The sequence below is a fragment of the Melanaphis sacchari genome, unplaced genomic scaffold, assembly GCF_002803265.2.
Source record: "Melanaphis sacchari strain LSU unplaced genomic scaffold, SCAv2.0 Contig1_pilon_pilon, whole genome shotgun sequence".
Lineage (NCBI taxonomy): Eukaryota > Metazoa > Arthropoda > Insecta > Hemiptera > Aphididae > Melanaphis > Melanaphis sacchari.
In genome coordinates, this window is record NW_020270976.1 from 1,695,821 (window position 1) to 1,711,407 (window position 15,587).

At 24.5% G+C, this 15,587-nt stretch overlaps 1 protein-coding gene across 2 annotated transcripts; it reads left to right on the forward strand.

Annotated features, from left to right (window-relative positions):
- The first annotated feature begins 159 nt into the window (after positions 1–159).
- Positions 160–15,539, forward strand: LOC112593103. Of its 2 annotated transcripts, none has more exons than XM_025337378.1 (4): positions 160–498; positions 14,339–14,476; positions 14,790–14,955; positions 15,254–15,539. In XM_025337378.1, exons 2-4 carry the CDS (start codon positions 14,340–14,342, stop codon positions 15,428–15,430), a joined length of 480 nt encoding a protein of 159 aa, XP_025193163.1. In that variant the 5' UTR covers positions 160–498; position 14,339; the 3' UTR covers positions 15,431–15,539. The 2 variants fall into 2 exon arrangements, with proteins under 2 accessions (XP_025193163.1, XP_025193162.1); XM_025337377.1 differs by having other exon boundaries at positions 14,272–14,476; positions 15,254–15,533.
- Positions 15,540–15,587: the final 48 nt, after the last annotated feature.

The window sequence follows — 15,587 nt, forward strand, 5'->3', positions numbered from 1 at the left end:
TGTGTGTGTGTGTGTGTGTGTAAGTAGGCGTGCGCGCGTGTATTGGCCGCGTTGTTTTGTTTATTTATGCCTATCCGTACACGCGACTCGACACACGCGATTTCCGAGCCCGCGGTGGATTGATCGCCCCGCACGTTTCCGTATCGCATTTGGCCGACGAGTGCCGGTCGATTTGGTCTGCACACGCAGTCTCGTATGACGACGACTGGCCAGCCGATCGCTCGCACGTCGTCGATTCGCGTTGAAACACCCTCATCGCACGCCGGTCTTCGAAATCCAAATCCCCGAGTCCGATCGCGTTGTGTACAAAAAAAATAAAAACAAAAAACAAACACACACACACACACACACCCGCAGACGTCGTAACACTCGGTCCGAGTTCGCGTCGCAATCAAATACATCTCGCACGCGTGGCGCGTTTACTCTGCACGTAACGATAAAATATTTACTTACGGTCCACACACAAACTCTTAAGTCACACTTCGTGAACATACCTACGTAAGTAATACAATACAGTGTTCGTGTACTACACGTGTACCTACACATAATAATATATGTGTTGAGTCGCCGGCGCAACTAGGGGACTTGGTTTCCCCTCCTCCCCGCGTCTCACCTACCGACGACGTGCGTTTTGCTCCGTTCGCAAGATTTTTTTTTTTTTTTTTTATAGTTATTATTTTTTTAAATGCTTGATACGATATTACGATATGGCTTATTACGTTGCACCTAATCGTTAAAAGCTTATTTTTGGCAATGTAAACACGGTTACTGCGTTCTAAGTTAACAAGTTCGGCATACGTACGCAGCATTTGCCAAATGAGAGATGTATAATATCGAGTACAATAATTATTAACGGTGAAAGAACGTTTAAAATAAATTTTCAACGGCAGACCATCGCTCAACAGTTATTATATTGCTTCTGTTAAATTATTTTATTAAATACAAATAAAATGATTGATTACACGTTAATATTATGGTTTTTACGGAGCGGTTTTTATATTACCTATTATTTTATCTTTGTGTTGGGGATCATTATAGTTTTATTTTTTAAAAACTAAGTGTTTGCAGGGATGTGAAAAATCAAGTTTGCACTCGTGTTCTGTTGAGGGTATCCCTTTATAAGCCCTCGATAATTTTGACTCTAGTTGCGCCTATGGTTGACGTTAATGTGAATCACCGACAAAATATCGCCAGTAAAATATCGCGTGATCAAAATATCGCGAAACCAATATATTGCATGGAATAAATATCGCCAGCACACGTATCGCAAAATATATATATATATATATATATAACTGTAATTTAGTAAGAAATAAATAATATTGATTATTGATTGATATTTTATAATAGTTATAAGTAATTTTATATAATTCAAATTTCAAAGCACATAATATTGTCATATAAATATATTATAGAAGAATTGATAAAAATATGTATAATTTAATAAAATTGATATAAGTATTGGAAAAAAAATTTTAAAAATAAATAATAAAATATGTATATTAATTAATGGAAGTATATTATATTAAATGAAATACCTTGAAGATGATCTTCAAACTCTCGATTATGATAATTTACTACTACTTTCTTTATTCGTTCAGTCCAACTGTCTTGTTCTTTTAAATAATTGGTATATTTGGATTTATCAGATGCTATAATAATTTTTGTTGCGATTATTTTACCGGTGATATTTTGTCGGGGTACCCATTAATGTATATCTGATGCGCTATTCCAAATAATGACTTATCTATTGTTGACTATATTTTTTAACTAATTAATATATTGATTAATTGTTTGATCTTATTTTGTGTGTAATATTGGTTCATTATTTATTCATTTAACTATCGTACCGTTCAATTTATACCAGCTTCATAGTTATCAAAAATATGGACTTATCATTAAATAGATTAGACCTGCTGTGTATTACAATTTATAATAACCATATATAATTGGTATTTACGCTGCACTATTACATTAATATAACTTACTGTAGATACTAACAATTATGGTCCGTTGCACAATTCTATAAATATTAATTCTAAAATTAATAATAATAATATTGACTGTATTATTACTGCTGTAATCATACTGACAGATACCTCAAATATGTATATTAATTGTGTTTTTAATGATACGATTTCATCGTGGTTTTTAATTTTAACATGTAAAGAATATGAAAAATACCGATCAACTTGGTGCTTTGTCAATGATGTTTTACAATTTAATTTTAAACAAAATATACAAAAATAGTATAATTTTTCTTGAGAAATAATATTTTGAGTAATTCTAAATTTTAATGATAAAGTAATTTAAACACTTTTATTAATAGTTTAATTTATCTAAAAAAGTCATTGTACAAAACACATAATAATTAAAAGTTAATAAAAGTAATGAATTTTGTCTTTTAAGTTATTTTTTTTTTTTTTTTTTTTATCATTTGTACCAGCAACCAACATGTTTACGGTTGTCAGCTTTTGAATTACTACGCAGAATTATTGTATGACACCTAGTATTCAATGTTAGTAAATTTAATTATGCAAATGCATTGTCATTTATCAAATAAATTCGGTCAAGTAAAATATGATACGTCACGCCTTTTACCTTTTATTTATTTAAAACTTATGCTTAAAAATTGTGTAGACAGGTATACTATTTTCAAATATTTTATGGGTAAATACATAATTAATTCAATTTACTTTTATTAAAAAAAAGTTCATAAGTTACCTAATTATATTAATTTTGTTGAATGTTTCCACATCAACATTTAAGTACCATTTATGAGTGGCTATGCTTAATTCATGCCAATCATGCCTGTTAAAATTAAATCAATAGACCAAAATATATACTTATTGTGCACTAATGGTCTATGTCTTAAATAAAAATGAATTAAAAAATAATCATAATAAAATACAAAATGTATTGATTAATGCTATAAAAGTATAAACCTATGAATACTACGAAATAATACATAACAATTTAATTTTAATCTAATAATAGCAGCTTATACCATATTAAATTGTTAAGTTTTAATATAGATAAATATTAAATAATGTTTAAAAAAATTATAATCACTATTTCCATAATTTTATTTTATTCTATTGCTAAAAACGCAAACTATTTATAAGTAAATAAGAATTTTTTCTGTAGTTCATAATACACTAAATAAAGAAACTGCTATTCGATATTGGTATTCTTTAAAAAAATTTTAAATTAAATTAAATTATACTCATTAATTTTTTACATAATTTATCTCCTAGAATATAATATTATATTGAACTGTAATGACACAAATACAAGTAAAGACTATTACTATAATATATGAGTTAAATTTTATTCATTAATCCAGAGTCATACAATAACAAACTAATAATTATCCTGTAAAGATATGAATACATTATAAATTGTCATATTCTAGTTTTATTCGAATTAATATATTTTATGATCACGTAAGCTTGAACCTAAAATACACAGAAATTTCAATTTTAGTAAACTAATGTATATAAAAATTGGTCAAATTTTCTGTCTGGTACAACTAAAGTTACATTAAATTAATTATAGTACAAAATGTGTAGCAACGGATAAAATATGATTGTGCATATTATCAGTGACACCTTTTTTTAGTTAGACGATGTCGTATATGGTTCTACCAGAGTAACATATTATAAGTAGGTAGGTACCTACTCAAAATATGTAATTTGCTGATTTGTTTTATCGCACCATATTTATATCGCTGTCGTCTGTCATAGACATTTTTTTTCTATTATTATTACATTTTTAACCTCGTCATTTAATCAACTGATCTACATTCATCTAACTTCTACATCAAATTACAATACGTTACAATTTTTACCTAATTGTGTTTTATAGACATTTTGGACAATCTTTTAAATAGCAATGTATCCTAGTAAACTACAATTAATTGACTTTGACTTATTGAATTTAACACGTCTTAGAAGAAAAAAATAATTTTACGATCTATTGTCATTAACCGTATTCAGTATAAATACACTTTCATTAAATATTTAAAAACAATTAACATTAACTTGAACAATGAAAAAAATATTGAATAACATTGTCTCTCTTTATTGAAAAATGACAACATAAACGGAACATGATACATTTATTGTATCATTGCTTAACAAACAATTTAATTTTGAATTCATATATTAAGTTTTACGTCTAGTAAAGTATATATTATTAAAATAATAAATACAATTTATGATATAAATACGTGACTAGGAGCAATGCTTTTCTTGCCAATTAATTTTCTACTGTCTTAACCTTGCCTTGATAATAAATCAAACTATGGTATTAATACAATTATATTTTATTTTAATCATTATAAAAATTGAATATAGTAGTAGAACGTATAAGTACAATTAAAAGTAATAATAAACGATTCAAGTGAATTTGAAATTATGTTTTTTTTTTTTCTATGTTAGTTTATTGATACATAAGAATTTACAATTGTAAAAAAAAAAAAATCATAATATTAAGAGTATAAATATGTATAATTAAAAATTTGTTGACTCTACCCCTTATAAAATGTCTGCGGGCCTTCTATATAAAAGGAAAAGTGGATTTAAGTAAAAATTGTACAGCTTTTATTCCAAAATGTCATGTACATAATTCAAAATAATAAAATATTCAAATATAATATTATACACTCACAAAATAGGTACTATCATTATCGTTTGAGTTTTTTTTTTTTAATTTAATTAAAATGTTAATAAATATGAAAGAAGACTAAACAAAAGCTTTCATAAAGTTTTAAATAGTTAAGAGTAAGATTCGCACACGGTAATATCAAAAGTATTAAATATTAACAAAAAAAAACCCCATAAATTCATGACTATTCAGGTTATTTTTACGTTATTTATTGCAGTAATTTATTTATTTAATGCTACAAAATAATTAAAATCATCTATGTTTAGTATTTTCTTAATGCAGTGAGCATACGTATATACTCATATTTTATCTTTAATGATTCGTTAACATAGTGATAAAAGTCAAAATATCTGATGTTTTTTTTTTTTTTTTTAAAGAAAAAAACATTAATGCAGCTTCATATAATTTTGTACATAAAATCATTCAACTCTATTTTGCATGTATAAATATAATATTTACAACTACGTATTATGGTTTATGAGTATATTAAAACTACTAAGTTACTTAACGTGATCTAACCTAACAAATAATTAAACCTTTTTAATCTGTTGCGATATTTTACGGAGTAAGTGATAAACACCTAGCATTTTTATTTATATTTTTATTGAGATGGCTTTTTTTATTTTTTTATTCGAGAAATTAATTATCTGGATTGTAAAAAGAACACAATTACACTGGATATTAGTACACAACATGTGATAAAATGTTTAAACCAAAATCAATAAATTTAATATTCACACCAATCCTTCATTCCTACCTAAATAATATAAATATTATTTTATTGAAAACTAATTAAAATAATTCATGACAGTGTGACACTTTGATGTATATAAAATATTTTATAATTAATACTCAAACAAAATGCACTTATTGTTAAGGTGCAAATAATTTTAAAACGCTTAAGTTTACTCATCAATAATAATTGATAGATAATAACAGTGTCATTTCAAAAAACTCTCGTCAAAAAAATTGAGTCAACCAGTTACAAGTAGGCAGTATTAATATCATCTATAAACTACAGTGTTACGGTAATAATCTTGAATGGTTCTAATAAATCATAATTTAAATCCATTTTCTAACACAATAAAATAAAGATAATACCGAAATACAAAACAAAATTTGTCTAAACATGTTATTTTTTATCTTTTGAACTGATCGACTCCTTTAGAACTTTATACATTAGTAATTTATTATCATAGCTAATATTATACATCTTTTATTATCATGTTAATAATGTGAAAAGTTCTAAATTTATATTAATATTATATATTTACATAAACATTTTTTGTGGCAATGATTTGAATAAATGATATTTTTAACCACTCTTAAATTTATTTATGCTTAAAATAAAACTATAAAAATGGATTTTTAAATTAATTAATTATAAATACACTTTTTAAATTGTCTTAAAAAAAGATTCGTAAATTGTTGAGCAAATCAATACACGTGCATTTTTAATATATATATATTATATTGTAGTACAAATATTTTACAAAATTTTCAAATATCCACGTATATTCGATTTTGAATTAAGTACGGTAAATTTACAAAATTGATTCTCTTAAAAATGTACGCATTAAATGTATGCACCCGTTTTAGTCTATCGATTACTCAGAAAAGTACAGGAAAATTACACTATACACTCGCTCGCCAGAATTCTTTTTTTACCAAAATTCACTGTCAAATTTGAAGATTGAAAACGTTTTTGCTGCTCTAATATATGATGAAGGACATAAAAAATAAAAAACACACATCATTGTAAAAGTATTGAACCAATAAATTCATGATTCATCACTCCACTTAGAATATAATAATATGATTGTCATCATAAAATATTGGTATGTACCAAGATAAAAAAAAAAAAATTCAACAAGGAGATCGATGTCCATCATATACTGTCCAGTGTCCTCTATAATAACGGCACAATGAAACCTTCGACAAACGTTACAATATGGTCTGTTCTATAATATCATTTATTTGATACAACAATATAAAGAATCATCGAAGCCACTTTCAATTCAATGTGAATGACGTGTTATAGTTATTATTAAGTACTATACACGTTTTATCTACTTAGTAAAAATAATATTCGAAGACAACGACTAACTACAAAATATTTTACTAATTGGCGTTTAAAAATATTATAAATAACGTTTTATTATTCAAGTGTAGTACTTTGTTCACATTTCAATATTATATTGACCACGTTTTATTAAAATATTTTTGCAAAAACTCATAAACTTTTCGGTAGTGTTGCGTGCGTATTTAAGTTTTGTAGCCCACAACAGTAGTCCTGAAATGATTGATCGGTTGACTCGATGTACCTATACGTTTTAGTCTAAAAACGTTTTAAAATGTGACTTTCAAATATTTTCATTTTTTTTTTTTCGATCATAAATAGGTACTTTAATACTTTAGTATAAATCGAGTTTGAATTATAAAATAAAAATAAACGCTTTTATCTCCTTATACGTTTACCATAAAAAAAAACATCAAAGTTTCCAAAATGTGTTTGTCAAATACATAAATATTAAAAAAACACCTATTTTTAACTTCATTTTAGTATTTTATCAGAGCATGGAAACTTCTGATAGAAACATTTTTATTTTTGAAAACACTTTAAAAGCTACCCATATCAATAGATAGATTAATAAAACACAAATTTGTAAGAAGTTATTTTTCAAATTAAGTAAATACAACGAAAATTAGTGAAGAAATGTATTTACAAGAAGTGGTTAATACGTAATGTACTATATTTTTTTACAATACCTCGGCAATTTTTGGATAAACTAAATACTGATAGGGTGAATAAAAAAAGAAAATGGTTTATCAAAAGTAATAATTTTTGCAGTAATTTATATTAATAATATAAATATGTAGATATATCTATCATATTAATTGAAGCTAATGCAGTAACTAATACACTTAAATAATGATGATAATCATTTTTAAGTTAACGTATAATATTGTGACTAATTGGTATAAAGCAATAAAAAAAATATCACACAATCGTCAAAAAATGTTGGTCTGTTACCAATAACACTGATTGTTTATCCTAAAATTTAACAAAATATTATCTCGTCTGTGAAATTTTAAACTACAAAAATCGATCGGAGCTTAACAAAACTATTTTATGTTTCATCAGTGTTTTTACTTCTACCGTAACATATCGTATATACGTCAAAACTGATTAAAAAAAATCATTTATCGGAGAAAAAAATTGTTACAACCACATAATGTTATAAAATAATAACTGCTATTATCTTATACTCGCATATAATATAATTACATATATATATTTATTCTGTTTGTTAAAAAATCGATATTTATAATGGTTTTTATGCGAGTAACGCACGCACGCCATATCGTATACTATCTGACTAAGTAATCTCGTACAAAAAATACGCTAAACAAATTTAAAACATAACTATCCTTTTAAATAAAAGAAACTTTTGCTGTTTTATTTTGTAGGTATGTCAGTGTAGGTATCGCGCTCAAGTAGATAAATTTAAATGACGAATTGGAAGGACGATAAAATGTGTGTTTCTTCAAGATGGAAAATATAAACCATTTAATAATTTTACGTCTTGTTTTTTTTTTTTTATATTTACGTTTACATCATAGTGGCTCGATATTTCAGAATATTACACGATTTTAGTAGTGTAGGTATGTGTATACACGTTTTTTTTTTTATTCAATTTCTTTACCACACACAAATATATCATTAAAGTTTACATTGTTTACAATATAATAAACTTAGCTATAGTAGTTGTAGATAGCTACTTACATGTATATTAACGGCCACAATGCTTGTAAAACAATGGTTTTTACTTTTTAACAATCCTTGCTCGATTTATTTCTTTTTTGAAATGTCCGTATGACCATATACACATAAACTTCGTGTAAAGATTGACTCTCCAAGCATACTCTATATTTTATCCTTTAATTGTTCATTTATTCAATTATAATATTGATGTTCGAAATTTGAACTTGTTGAGTATCTATTTATATTTAAAATATATATTTTTAAATGTTTTTCATGCTATTTAAAAAATTTACTGTGCTACTACAAAACAGTTTTATTTAAGTAAATATTAGTATACATAATAATTTCAAAAATCTAAATTTAAATATATAAAAAATTAAAAATAAACAGTAAGGTGAAAAATATTTAGCGAATCATCCTGATTATGTTCTGTAAATATTAGCTTAGTTTAGTTGTCATTGATTATAAATATTTTTATGATATAATACAGTATCTATACTACTTATTAACATAGCTGTGTGAATGTATTTATATGGATAAAAAATTGGCAAAACATCCTTTAAAAATCCTAAAAAAAATGAAAACAAAATGTTTATTAAAACATATTTAATATTGATACCTATTATCCACAGTGTAAAAATATTCGTCAACGTACATTATGATTTAAAATTTTAATTAAAATCAATATTACGTTATGATAGGTGTAAAAAACTGTTTTTCGTTCGACCGTCACTCGTCATAAGTCGTAGGTATAGGTAATTCAATTGTTCAAAATCTAATTTTTAAAATTTTTAAATATTATACTCAATCAAATTGTTTTAAATTTTTTGGTTTTGATGTACGTACTACTATATTAAATAAATATAATTTATAACTTATGAGTTATGGTGTTACATCAATATCCAAAAATATTAATTACAAATAACTGACAATTTGTATATCATCAATTCAGCAAATATTTATCATTTATAATAACTTAGCTCATAATTTAAATATTATAAGCACTCTTTATACAGCATGATATTTTTTAATACCAGTGATTCGTATTTATTAATAAAACATAAACAATTATTACTAATTTAAAATGTAATACCTATTATATTTTATCAAGTTATGAAAAAATGTAAAACTTAAGTATAATTGCTTAATAATTACCTACTTTTTAAAGTCAATATTAAATATTACAAGAAATAAAATATGTATAGCTTTAATATTATAAAAAACCAATCATAGTATGTTAATATAAAATACTTTAAGGATACTTACTAATAGGTATTGTTATATATTCAATAATTTCGTTTTAGATTTATGAGAAAATTCACAAATATCATCTTTCGATAAAAATATTACATAATATATAGATATTAAGTACTATAAATAAATAATTCTGATATTATATGTCTATACATATTGTGAAAGCCAATTTTTTAAATAGTTCAAATTATTCATATTACAAAATAAATTTCTATATTTATAATTAATTTACAATCCTATTTAAAAATTATAAGATATTTCAATAAAAATACAAAACCACTATTGTATAAATAAGATTTTCTAGTTCAACTACCTATTATAAATTTATTAAAGTTAAGGTTTTTAACTAGATAATTGTTCAAATTAATGCAGACATGAATAAATAAACATGTATCTAATTTATATATTTAATTCAAGTACTCCATTATAATTAATTATTATAATATTATATTTTTATAACTTCTTACTATAATATGTCTAAAAACATTTGATAGCAAAAAATCAATTTTAACAGGACCAAACACAATTACTTATATTAAATATGGAATTTAATTACTATACCTACACCTACTAAGAAATAGACATTTACGACGGATTATAATTATATATTTATATATATTATATATTGTATAAGTAAGGTTAGGTTAGGTTACCCCGGAAAATTACACATGGTTTGTTATATTAATGTTAATGAAATAGGTAGGTGATTATACAAATAAGTATTTGAAAAAATTATAGAAACTGAACAAGGGTATAAAAGTAGGTATAGTGGGTACAATTATATTCTAAGCCAAAATCACAAGATCACAAATACCAAAACGCGAATACGCTACCTACCTACCTATTTACGTTAGACAAATAATCAGCGTGTCTTTGACATACAATTTGGAGCCAGACCAAGTCACCCCCTTTATGTTATATTCAGTTGATGAGATCCTTCCGATCCATACACAGAGTTTACTGTCATCTATATGTTTTCTCTTGGCAATTTTACAGACGCATGTAAGTTTACATTTGTACTTAATTTTTAATGCTACGATTGAAATGGACAAGTGTCAAAAGAATCGCTGTTTTAACATTTGATAGCTTTCTTATTACATTATGTCAAAGACATTTACAGTATCTTATTTCGTTTAATCCGTAAAAATTGTATTACATAAAATGATACTTATTTGATATCAAAAGGTTTTGAATTCAATAACTTTTACAACGTAAACAAATATCATACTAATTGCATTTCTTTATATTTTATTCAACGATTAAATTTTCTTCTATTTAATCAAGAAAAAAACAGGTATAATAATTAATAAGGAACAATTAAAATACAAGAAAAGTAATTATTGTTATGAATCAATATTTGACAAGTTTAAAATTATATTGCTTAATTGGCTTGTTCTAATAAAATTAAAACAATGAAATATGTTTATTAATTTTTATTATTATAATTGTTGTGTTCGTATTTTATTTTTATTGTCAATGTCACAAACTACTATATCCTCATTTTTATATTCTTGATATTGTTTTTATTTATTTTTATTTTATAGTTTATAGGTACTCTGATATTTTGTCAAGGTAAAATTTTTACTGCACTATTACTTATCAAAAGGTATTGATCCGTTCACAATAAATAAGTAAATAAAATAATAATCATATAGAACAAGAACATACCTATTATTTACTACTTATTAGTTATTAGGTAGGTAGTAGGTACCTACAATATTTCTTTATTATCGTTTCTTTCTGTGAACCTTTTATTTACTTACTATATATTATATTTATTTTGTTCAAATTATATATATAATATTTTAATAAAAGATGAAATAATAATTAGTTAGACTATAATGTTTAGCCTATAGTAACATTAAATATGGAAAATACATGGGAAAACATTTCTATTTTTACCCATATGCAACTCTCTTTTAATATGAACGCCTTTTTCAATTACCCACCTATTAATATATATCTTACAATTGATTATAGCATGACCTATTATTTAATATTATTATATTATACATGGCATTTTACTTTGTAACAACTAAAAAATCGATGAACTCTTAATATTCCGAGAAATGCATTCTTACGTAGATGTCAATAAATTATAAATTATAGAACAAAAAAAACAGTTGAGTCGTAAAAAAAAATTTAAAAGCAACAATGAATGTAGGTAAATAAAAAAACTATAAATTTAAATATTTGATAAATTAAATTAAACTACAGTAATATTAGAATTAAAAACCATTTATTCTATTATAACTAATCATAAAGAATTAAAATATTCAACTTTCTGGGTTAAAATACATTTAACTAAATAAGAGGGTATTCAAAGAAATCTCCAAGTATGTATAAAAATCACTTATTAAAAAAATCGGGATATTATCACTATGCTATATAGCAGGTGTTCAGCGTACCTCGTCATTGAGTAGGTAATTGTAATGTATATATTAAACTTAAATTCATCGATAAAGCATTATTTACATCTAAAAATGATACCTATCTAAGGTATCAACCTCTATTTCTAAGGATATTTTTAAAATGTATTTCTATTACAATTAGTAGCTTATTTTCCTATCAGTAATAGGTATTTTAATTCAAGCTAATTATTGTAAAAACTTTACTTGTGTAATTAACTATGATATTTAGACTAATTTTAATCTAATTATAAGTACTATGAACCAATCACAATAACTAGTACAAATAAAAAATCAATTACCTATTATTTATTATTATTATATCATAATATCAAACACATAAATACATTAATATATTATTGTTACTAACCTGTACATTAATACCACATACTGTAAATACAGGTTAAATATAAAATATATTATAACCTATTTACCAATACCATAAACGGCATAAACCTATTCACATTGTTCTACTTACAATACCTATTAGGTACCTACCGTTATATATAATGAAAATTTTCAAATTCCTTCGAGTTTTGAAATATTTTTTGAACTATAACATAATAATTAAAGTTGTTATAAAAAAAAAAAAAAAACGCGGGTCATAGATCTTAAAGAACTAAATTTCACTTCAAAAAAGTTTTCCGAGACTTCCCTTAAGACAGTTAAGACGAATGAAAAAGTTATCGTAATATTATTATACACGAAAATATTCAAAATGTTCATTAGCACAAAGTACTTAAGTATTAAATATATGAATATAACCTGCAACTAGATTATAGGAATATAAAATACAGAACCGTATAAATACTCAAAATTATAAATATATTTCAGACTTTATTTTTAGAGAAGTGAAAACAATGTTTTAGTACCACCTACATAATAATCATGATATAATAGGTAATAAGAATATAACATTGACAATCTCTGAAATTATATTTATTAGTTATTACTTATAGTAAATTGATATTGCATTCGAAAAAATGGTTGAGAATTTGTTAAAAACGTAGGTATGCTTAGTTAGTTACATACGTATCTAAATATTTTATTTGAAGTTATTCTTTTGTTTTGCATAATTCTCACAGCTATCTATGTTTAATTTTCAATCTATATCTACCTATGCTACATGGAACTTTTTCATAATTTACATGTTGGTTTATTTGTAATGTTATTTCTTATTAAAATATTGATACCATTAAATATTGAAATTTGAAATACCTAATGTTTTCGTATAAATTTGAAAATATGTATCGATTATATATTAAACAAGTACCTAGGTATCAAATTTTCAATATGCCCAGATACACTTATACAATCGTTCTATGCGCTGACCATCCATAATAAAGTTGTATTTTTGATAGGACTATTGCTAGTGGCAAACTTGAGATTTTTCAATGTTGTGGTAAGTAGTCTAAGTACAGAAAATTGAAGTTAGTAGGTAGTAGGTACTGTAAAAAATGGTTTTTCATTGTAAACAATAAATGTATTAAGTATATAGATAGTATAGCATTACTTTATGATTATACAGTACAATAGTACATGTATACTATACTCACTTGTCAATTTTCATTTATAAATGTTGGTTAGTAATAGTATATGGTTTTATGTTACATAACATAAGATATAATAAATTATATTAATATTTTAATTTTTTTTTTAAACTGTGATAAAATGATTTTTTCAAAATCATTCAATTGCATTATTCTGGGTGCCTTTAAGAAAATAATTTCACAATAATAAAAATAAATAAATAGAATGATATTTTTTTTACATAATTTTAAGTCATTAAAAAAATAAATATTTTAATAAATCATATTTTGTACCACTTTTGATTTTGAGTAGAAAAATGAAAGTATTGATTTTATAATGAATGTATGTTATTTTTTTTTTTTACGTGTTTATTTACATAGTGTGTAGATGGAAAAATGATTCAATATTAAAATTTGAAGGTGATTTTTTATAAAAAACTGGATTTAGTGGGTACTTTTAAGAGATAAAAATTTAAAATTTCCAGTACTTTTTAAAATAGTTGATAAAGACCATAGATATCTAGGTACTCGAAATGTTCTTGAAATGTTTATAATAAAAGTATTTTTTATAGGTATATGGTATAATTTTGACTCTTTTTGAGCTATTTATAAACATTTGACATTTTTGTTTGGTTTTTATTTTAGTTTTTTGTCTACAAGTTTGTATGCAAGCTGCAAATATTCAAGTATTACAGTCACACAAATATTTTCAGAATGATTACTTTTGGACAACATTTTGCCATATCGTTGGCTACTCAACAGCACAAAACTAAAAATCAACAAGAACACCAACAAGAACATCAAAATCAACCAGAAACAGCACCAGGAGGAGTTAATATTCTATTGGGAGGGTAATTATAATAAAGTATATTTAATTACAAATGCATATACCTGCCCAATATTGATTGAATATACAATTTGCACAAAACCACAATTACAATGCACTTCAGAAGCAGTTTATACCATACCAAACCAAACATTTGAATTGTATTGATGTTCTAAAACATCAATTTTACGGTATATAATATTGTATATAATTAAGTATCATTTAAAAATATTTACATTTTAGATATTATAAAAAAGTTCATTAAAATAACTAAAATTGAACACATAATTGTTAATACTCTATTCCTATTATAATCATTGTGTATTGTTTAATAACAGGGTTATGATGAGTAGCATGATATTATTTATTTTATGGATGTGTTATTGTTGTCGATGGAAAGACAACAAGTTTGATACTACAACATGTGATGAACAGCCTCAACCTTTTTGGATTGATGTCAATTCAAACACTTACTATGAAGCATTGCAATGGTCTTTACAACAAGTAATAAACACTAATAATTCTTTAATAATATACAGAACAAAAACAAGAAATAATGTTTTATGGCTTAGCTTCATAAACAGATATAAATATGTTTAATCAGTTTAGACTAATAGTTTGATTATTAACTAAACTTTTATTACAGTTGATAATGAATACAACATTGAATATAGTTGAGTGATTATAGTGAAATAACTACTTGAGACATTAATCGTTATTTAATACTGCTATCTATACTACTAAACCAAATAATTTACAAAAGTACTAAAAATCATAAGACTTAATAAAATATTTTTTTTAGGAATGTTGTGAAATACCAGAAACATATTATTCACCAGAGACAATGCAAGAAACACCACCAAGATACGAATCTGTAATCACACCACCACCTGGATATGAGGATGTGATGAGAGAAGATTACAAAAAGAAAAAATCTTTAATGGATATCACAGAAAATAATAAGATGCATACCATTTGACCACATTTGTTTTAAGCTTATATATACTTACATTAAATTCTTTACACTAGGAATTACAGGGGAGTAGAAAATCTTGACAGATCTGTTTTGTTTTGTACAATTTTATTTTATTGTTTTTTGTAAAAATATATTATACATTTTACTTATAAATTATAGT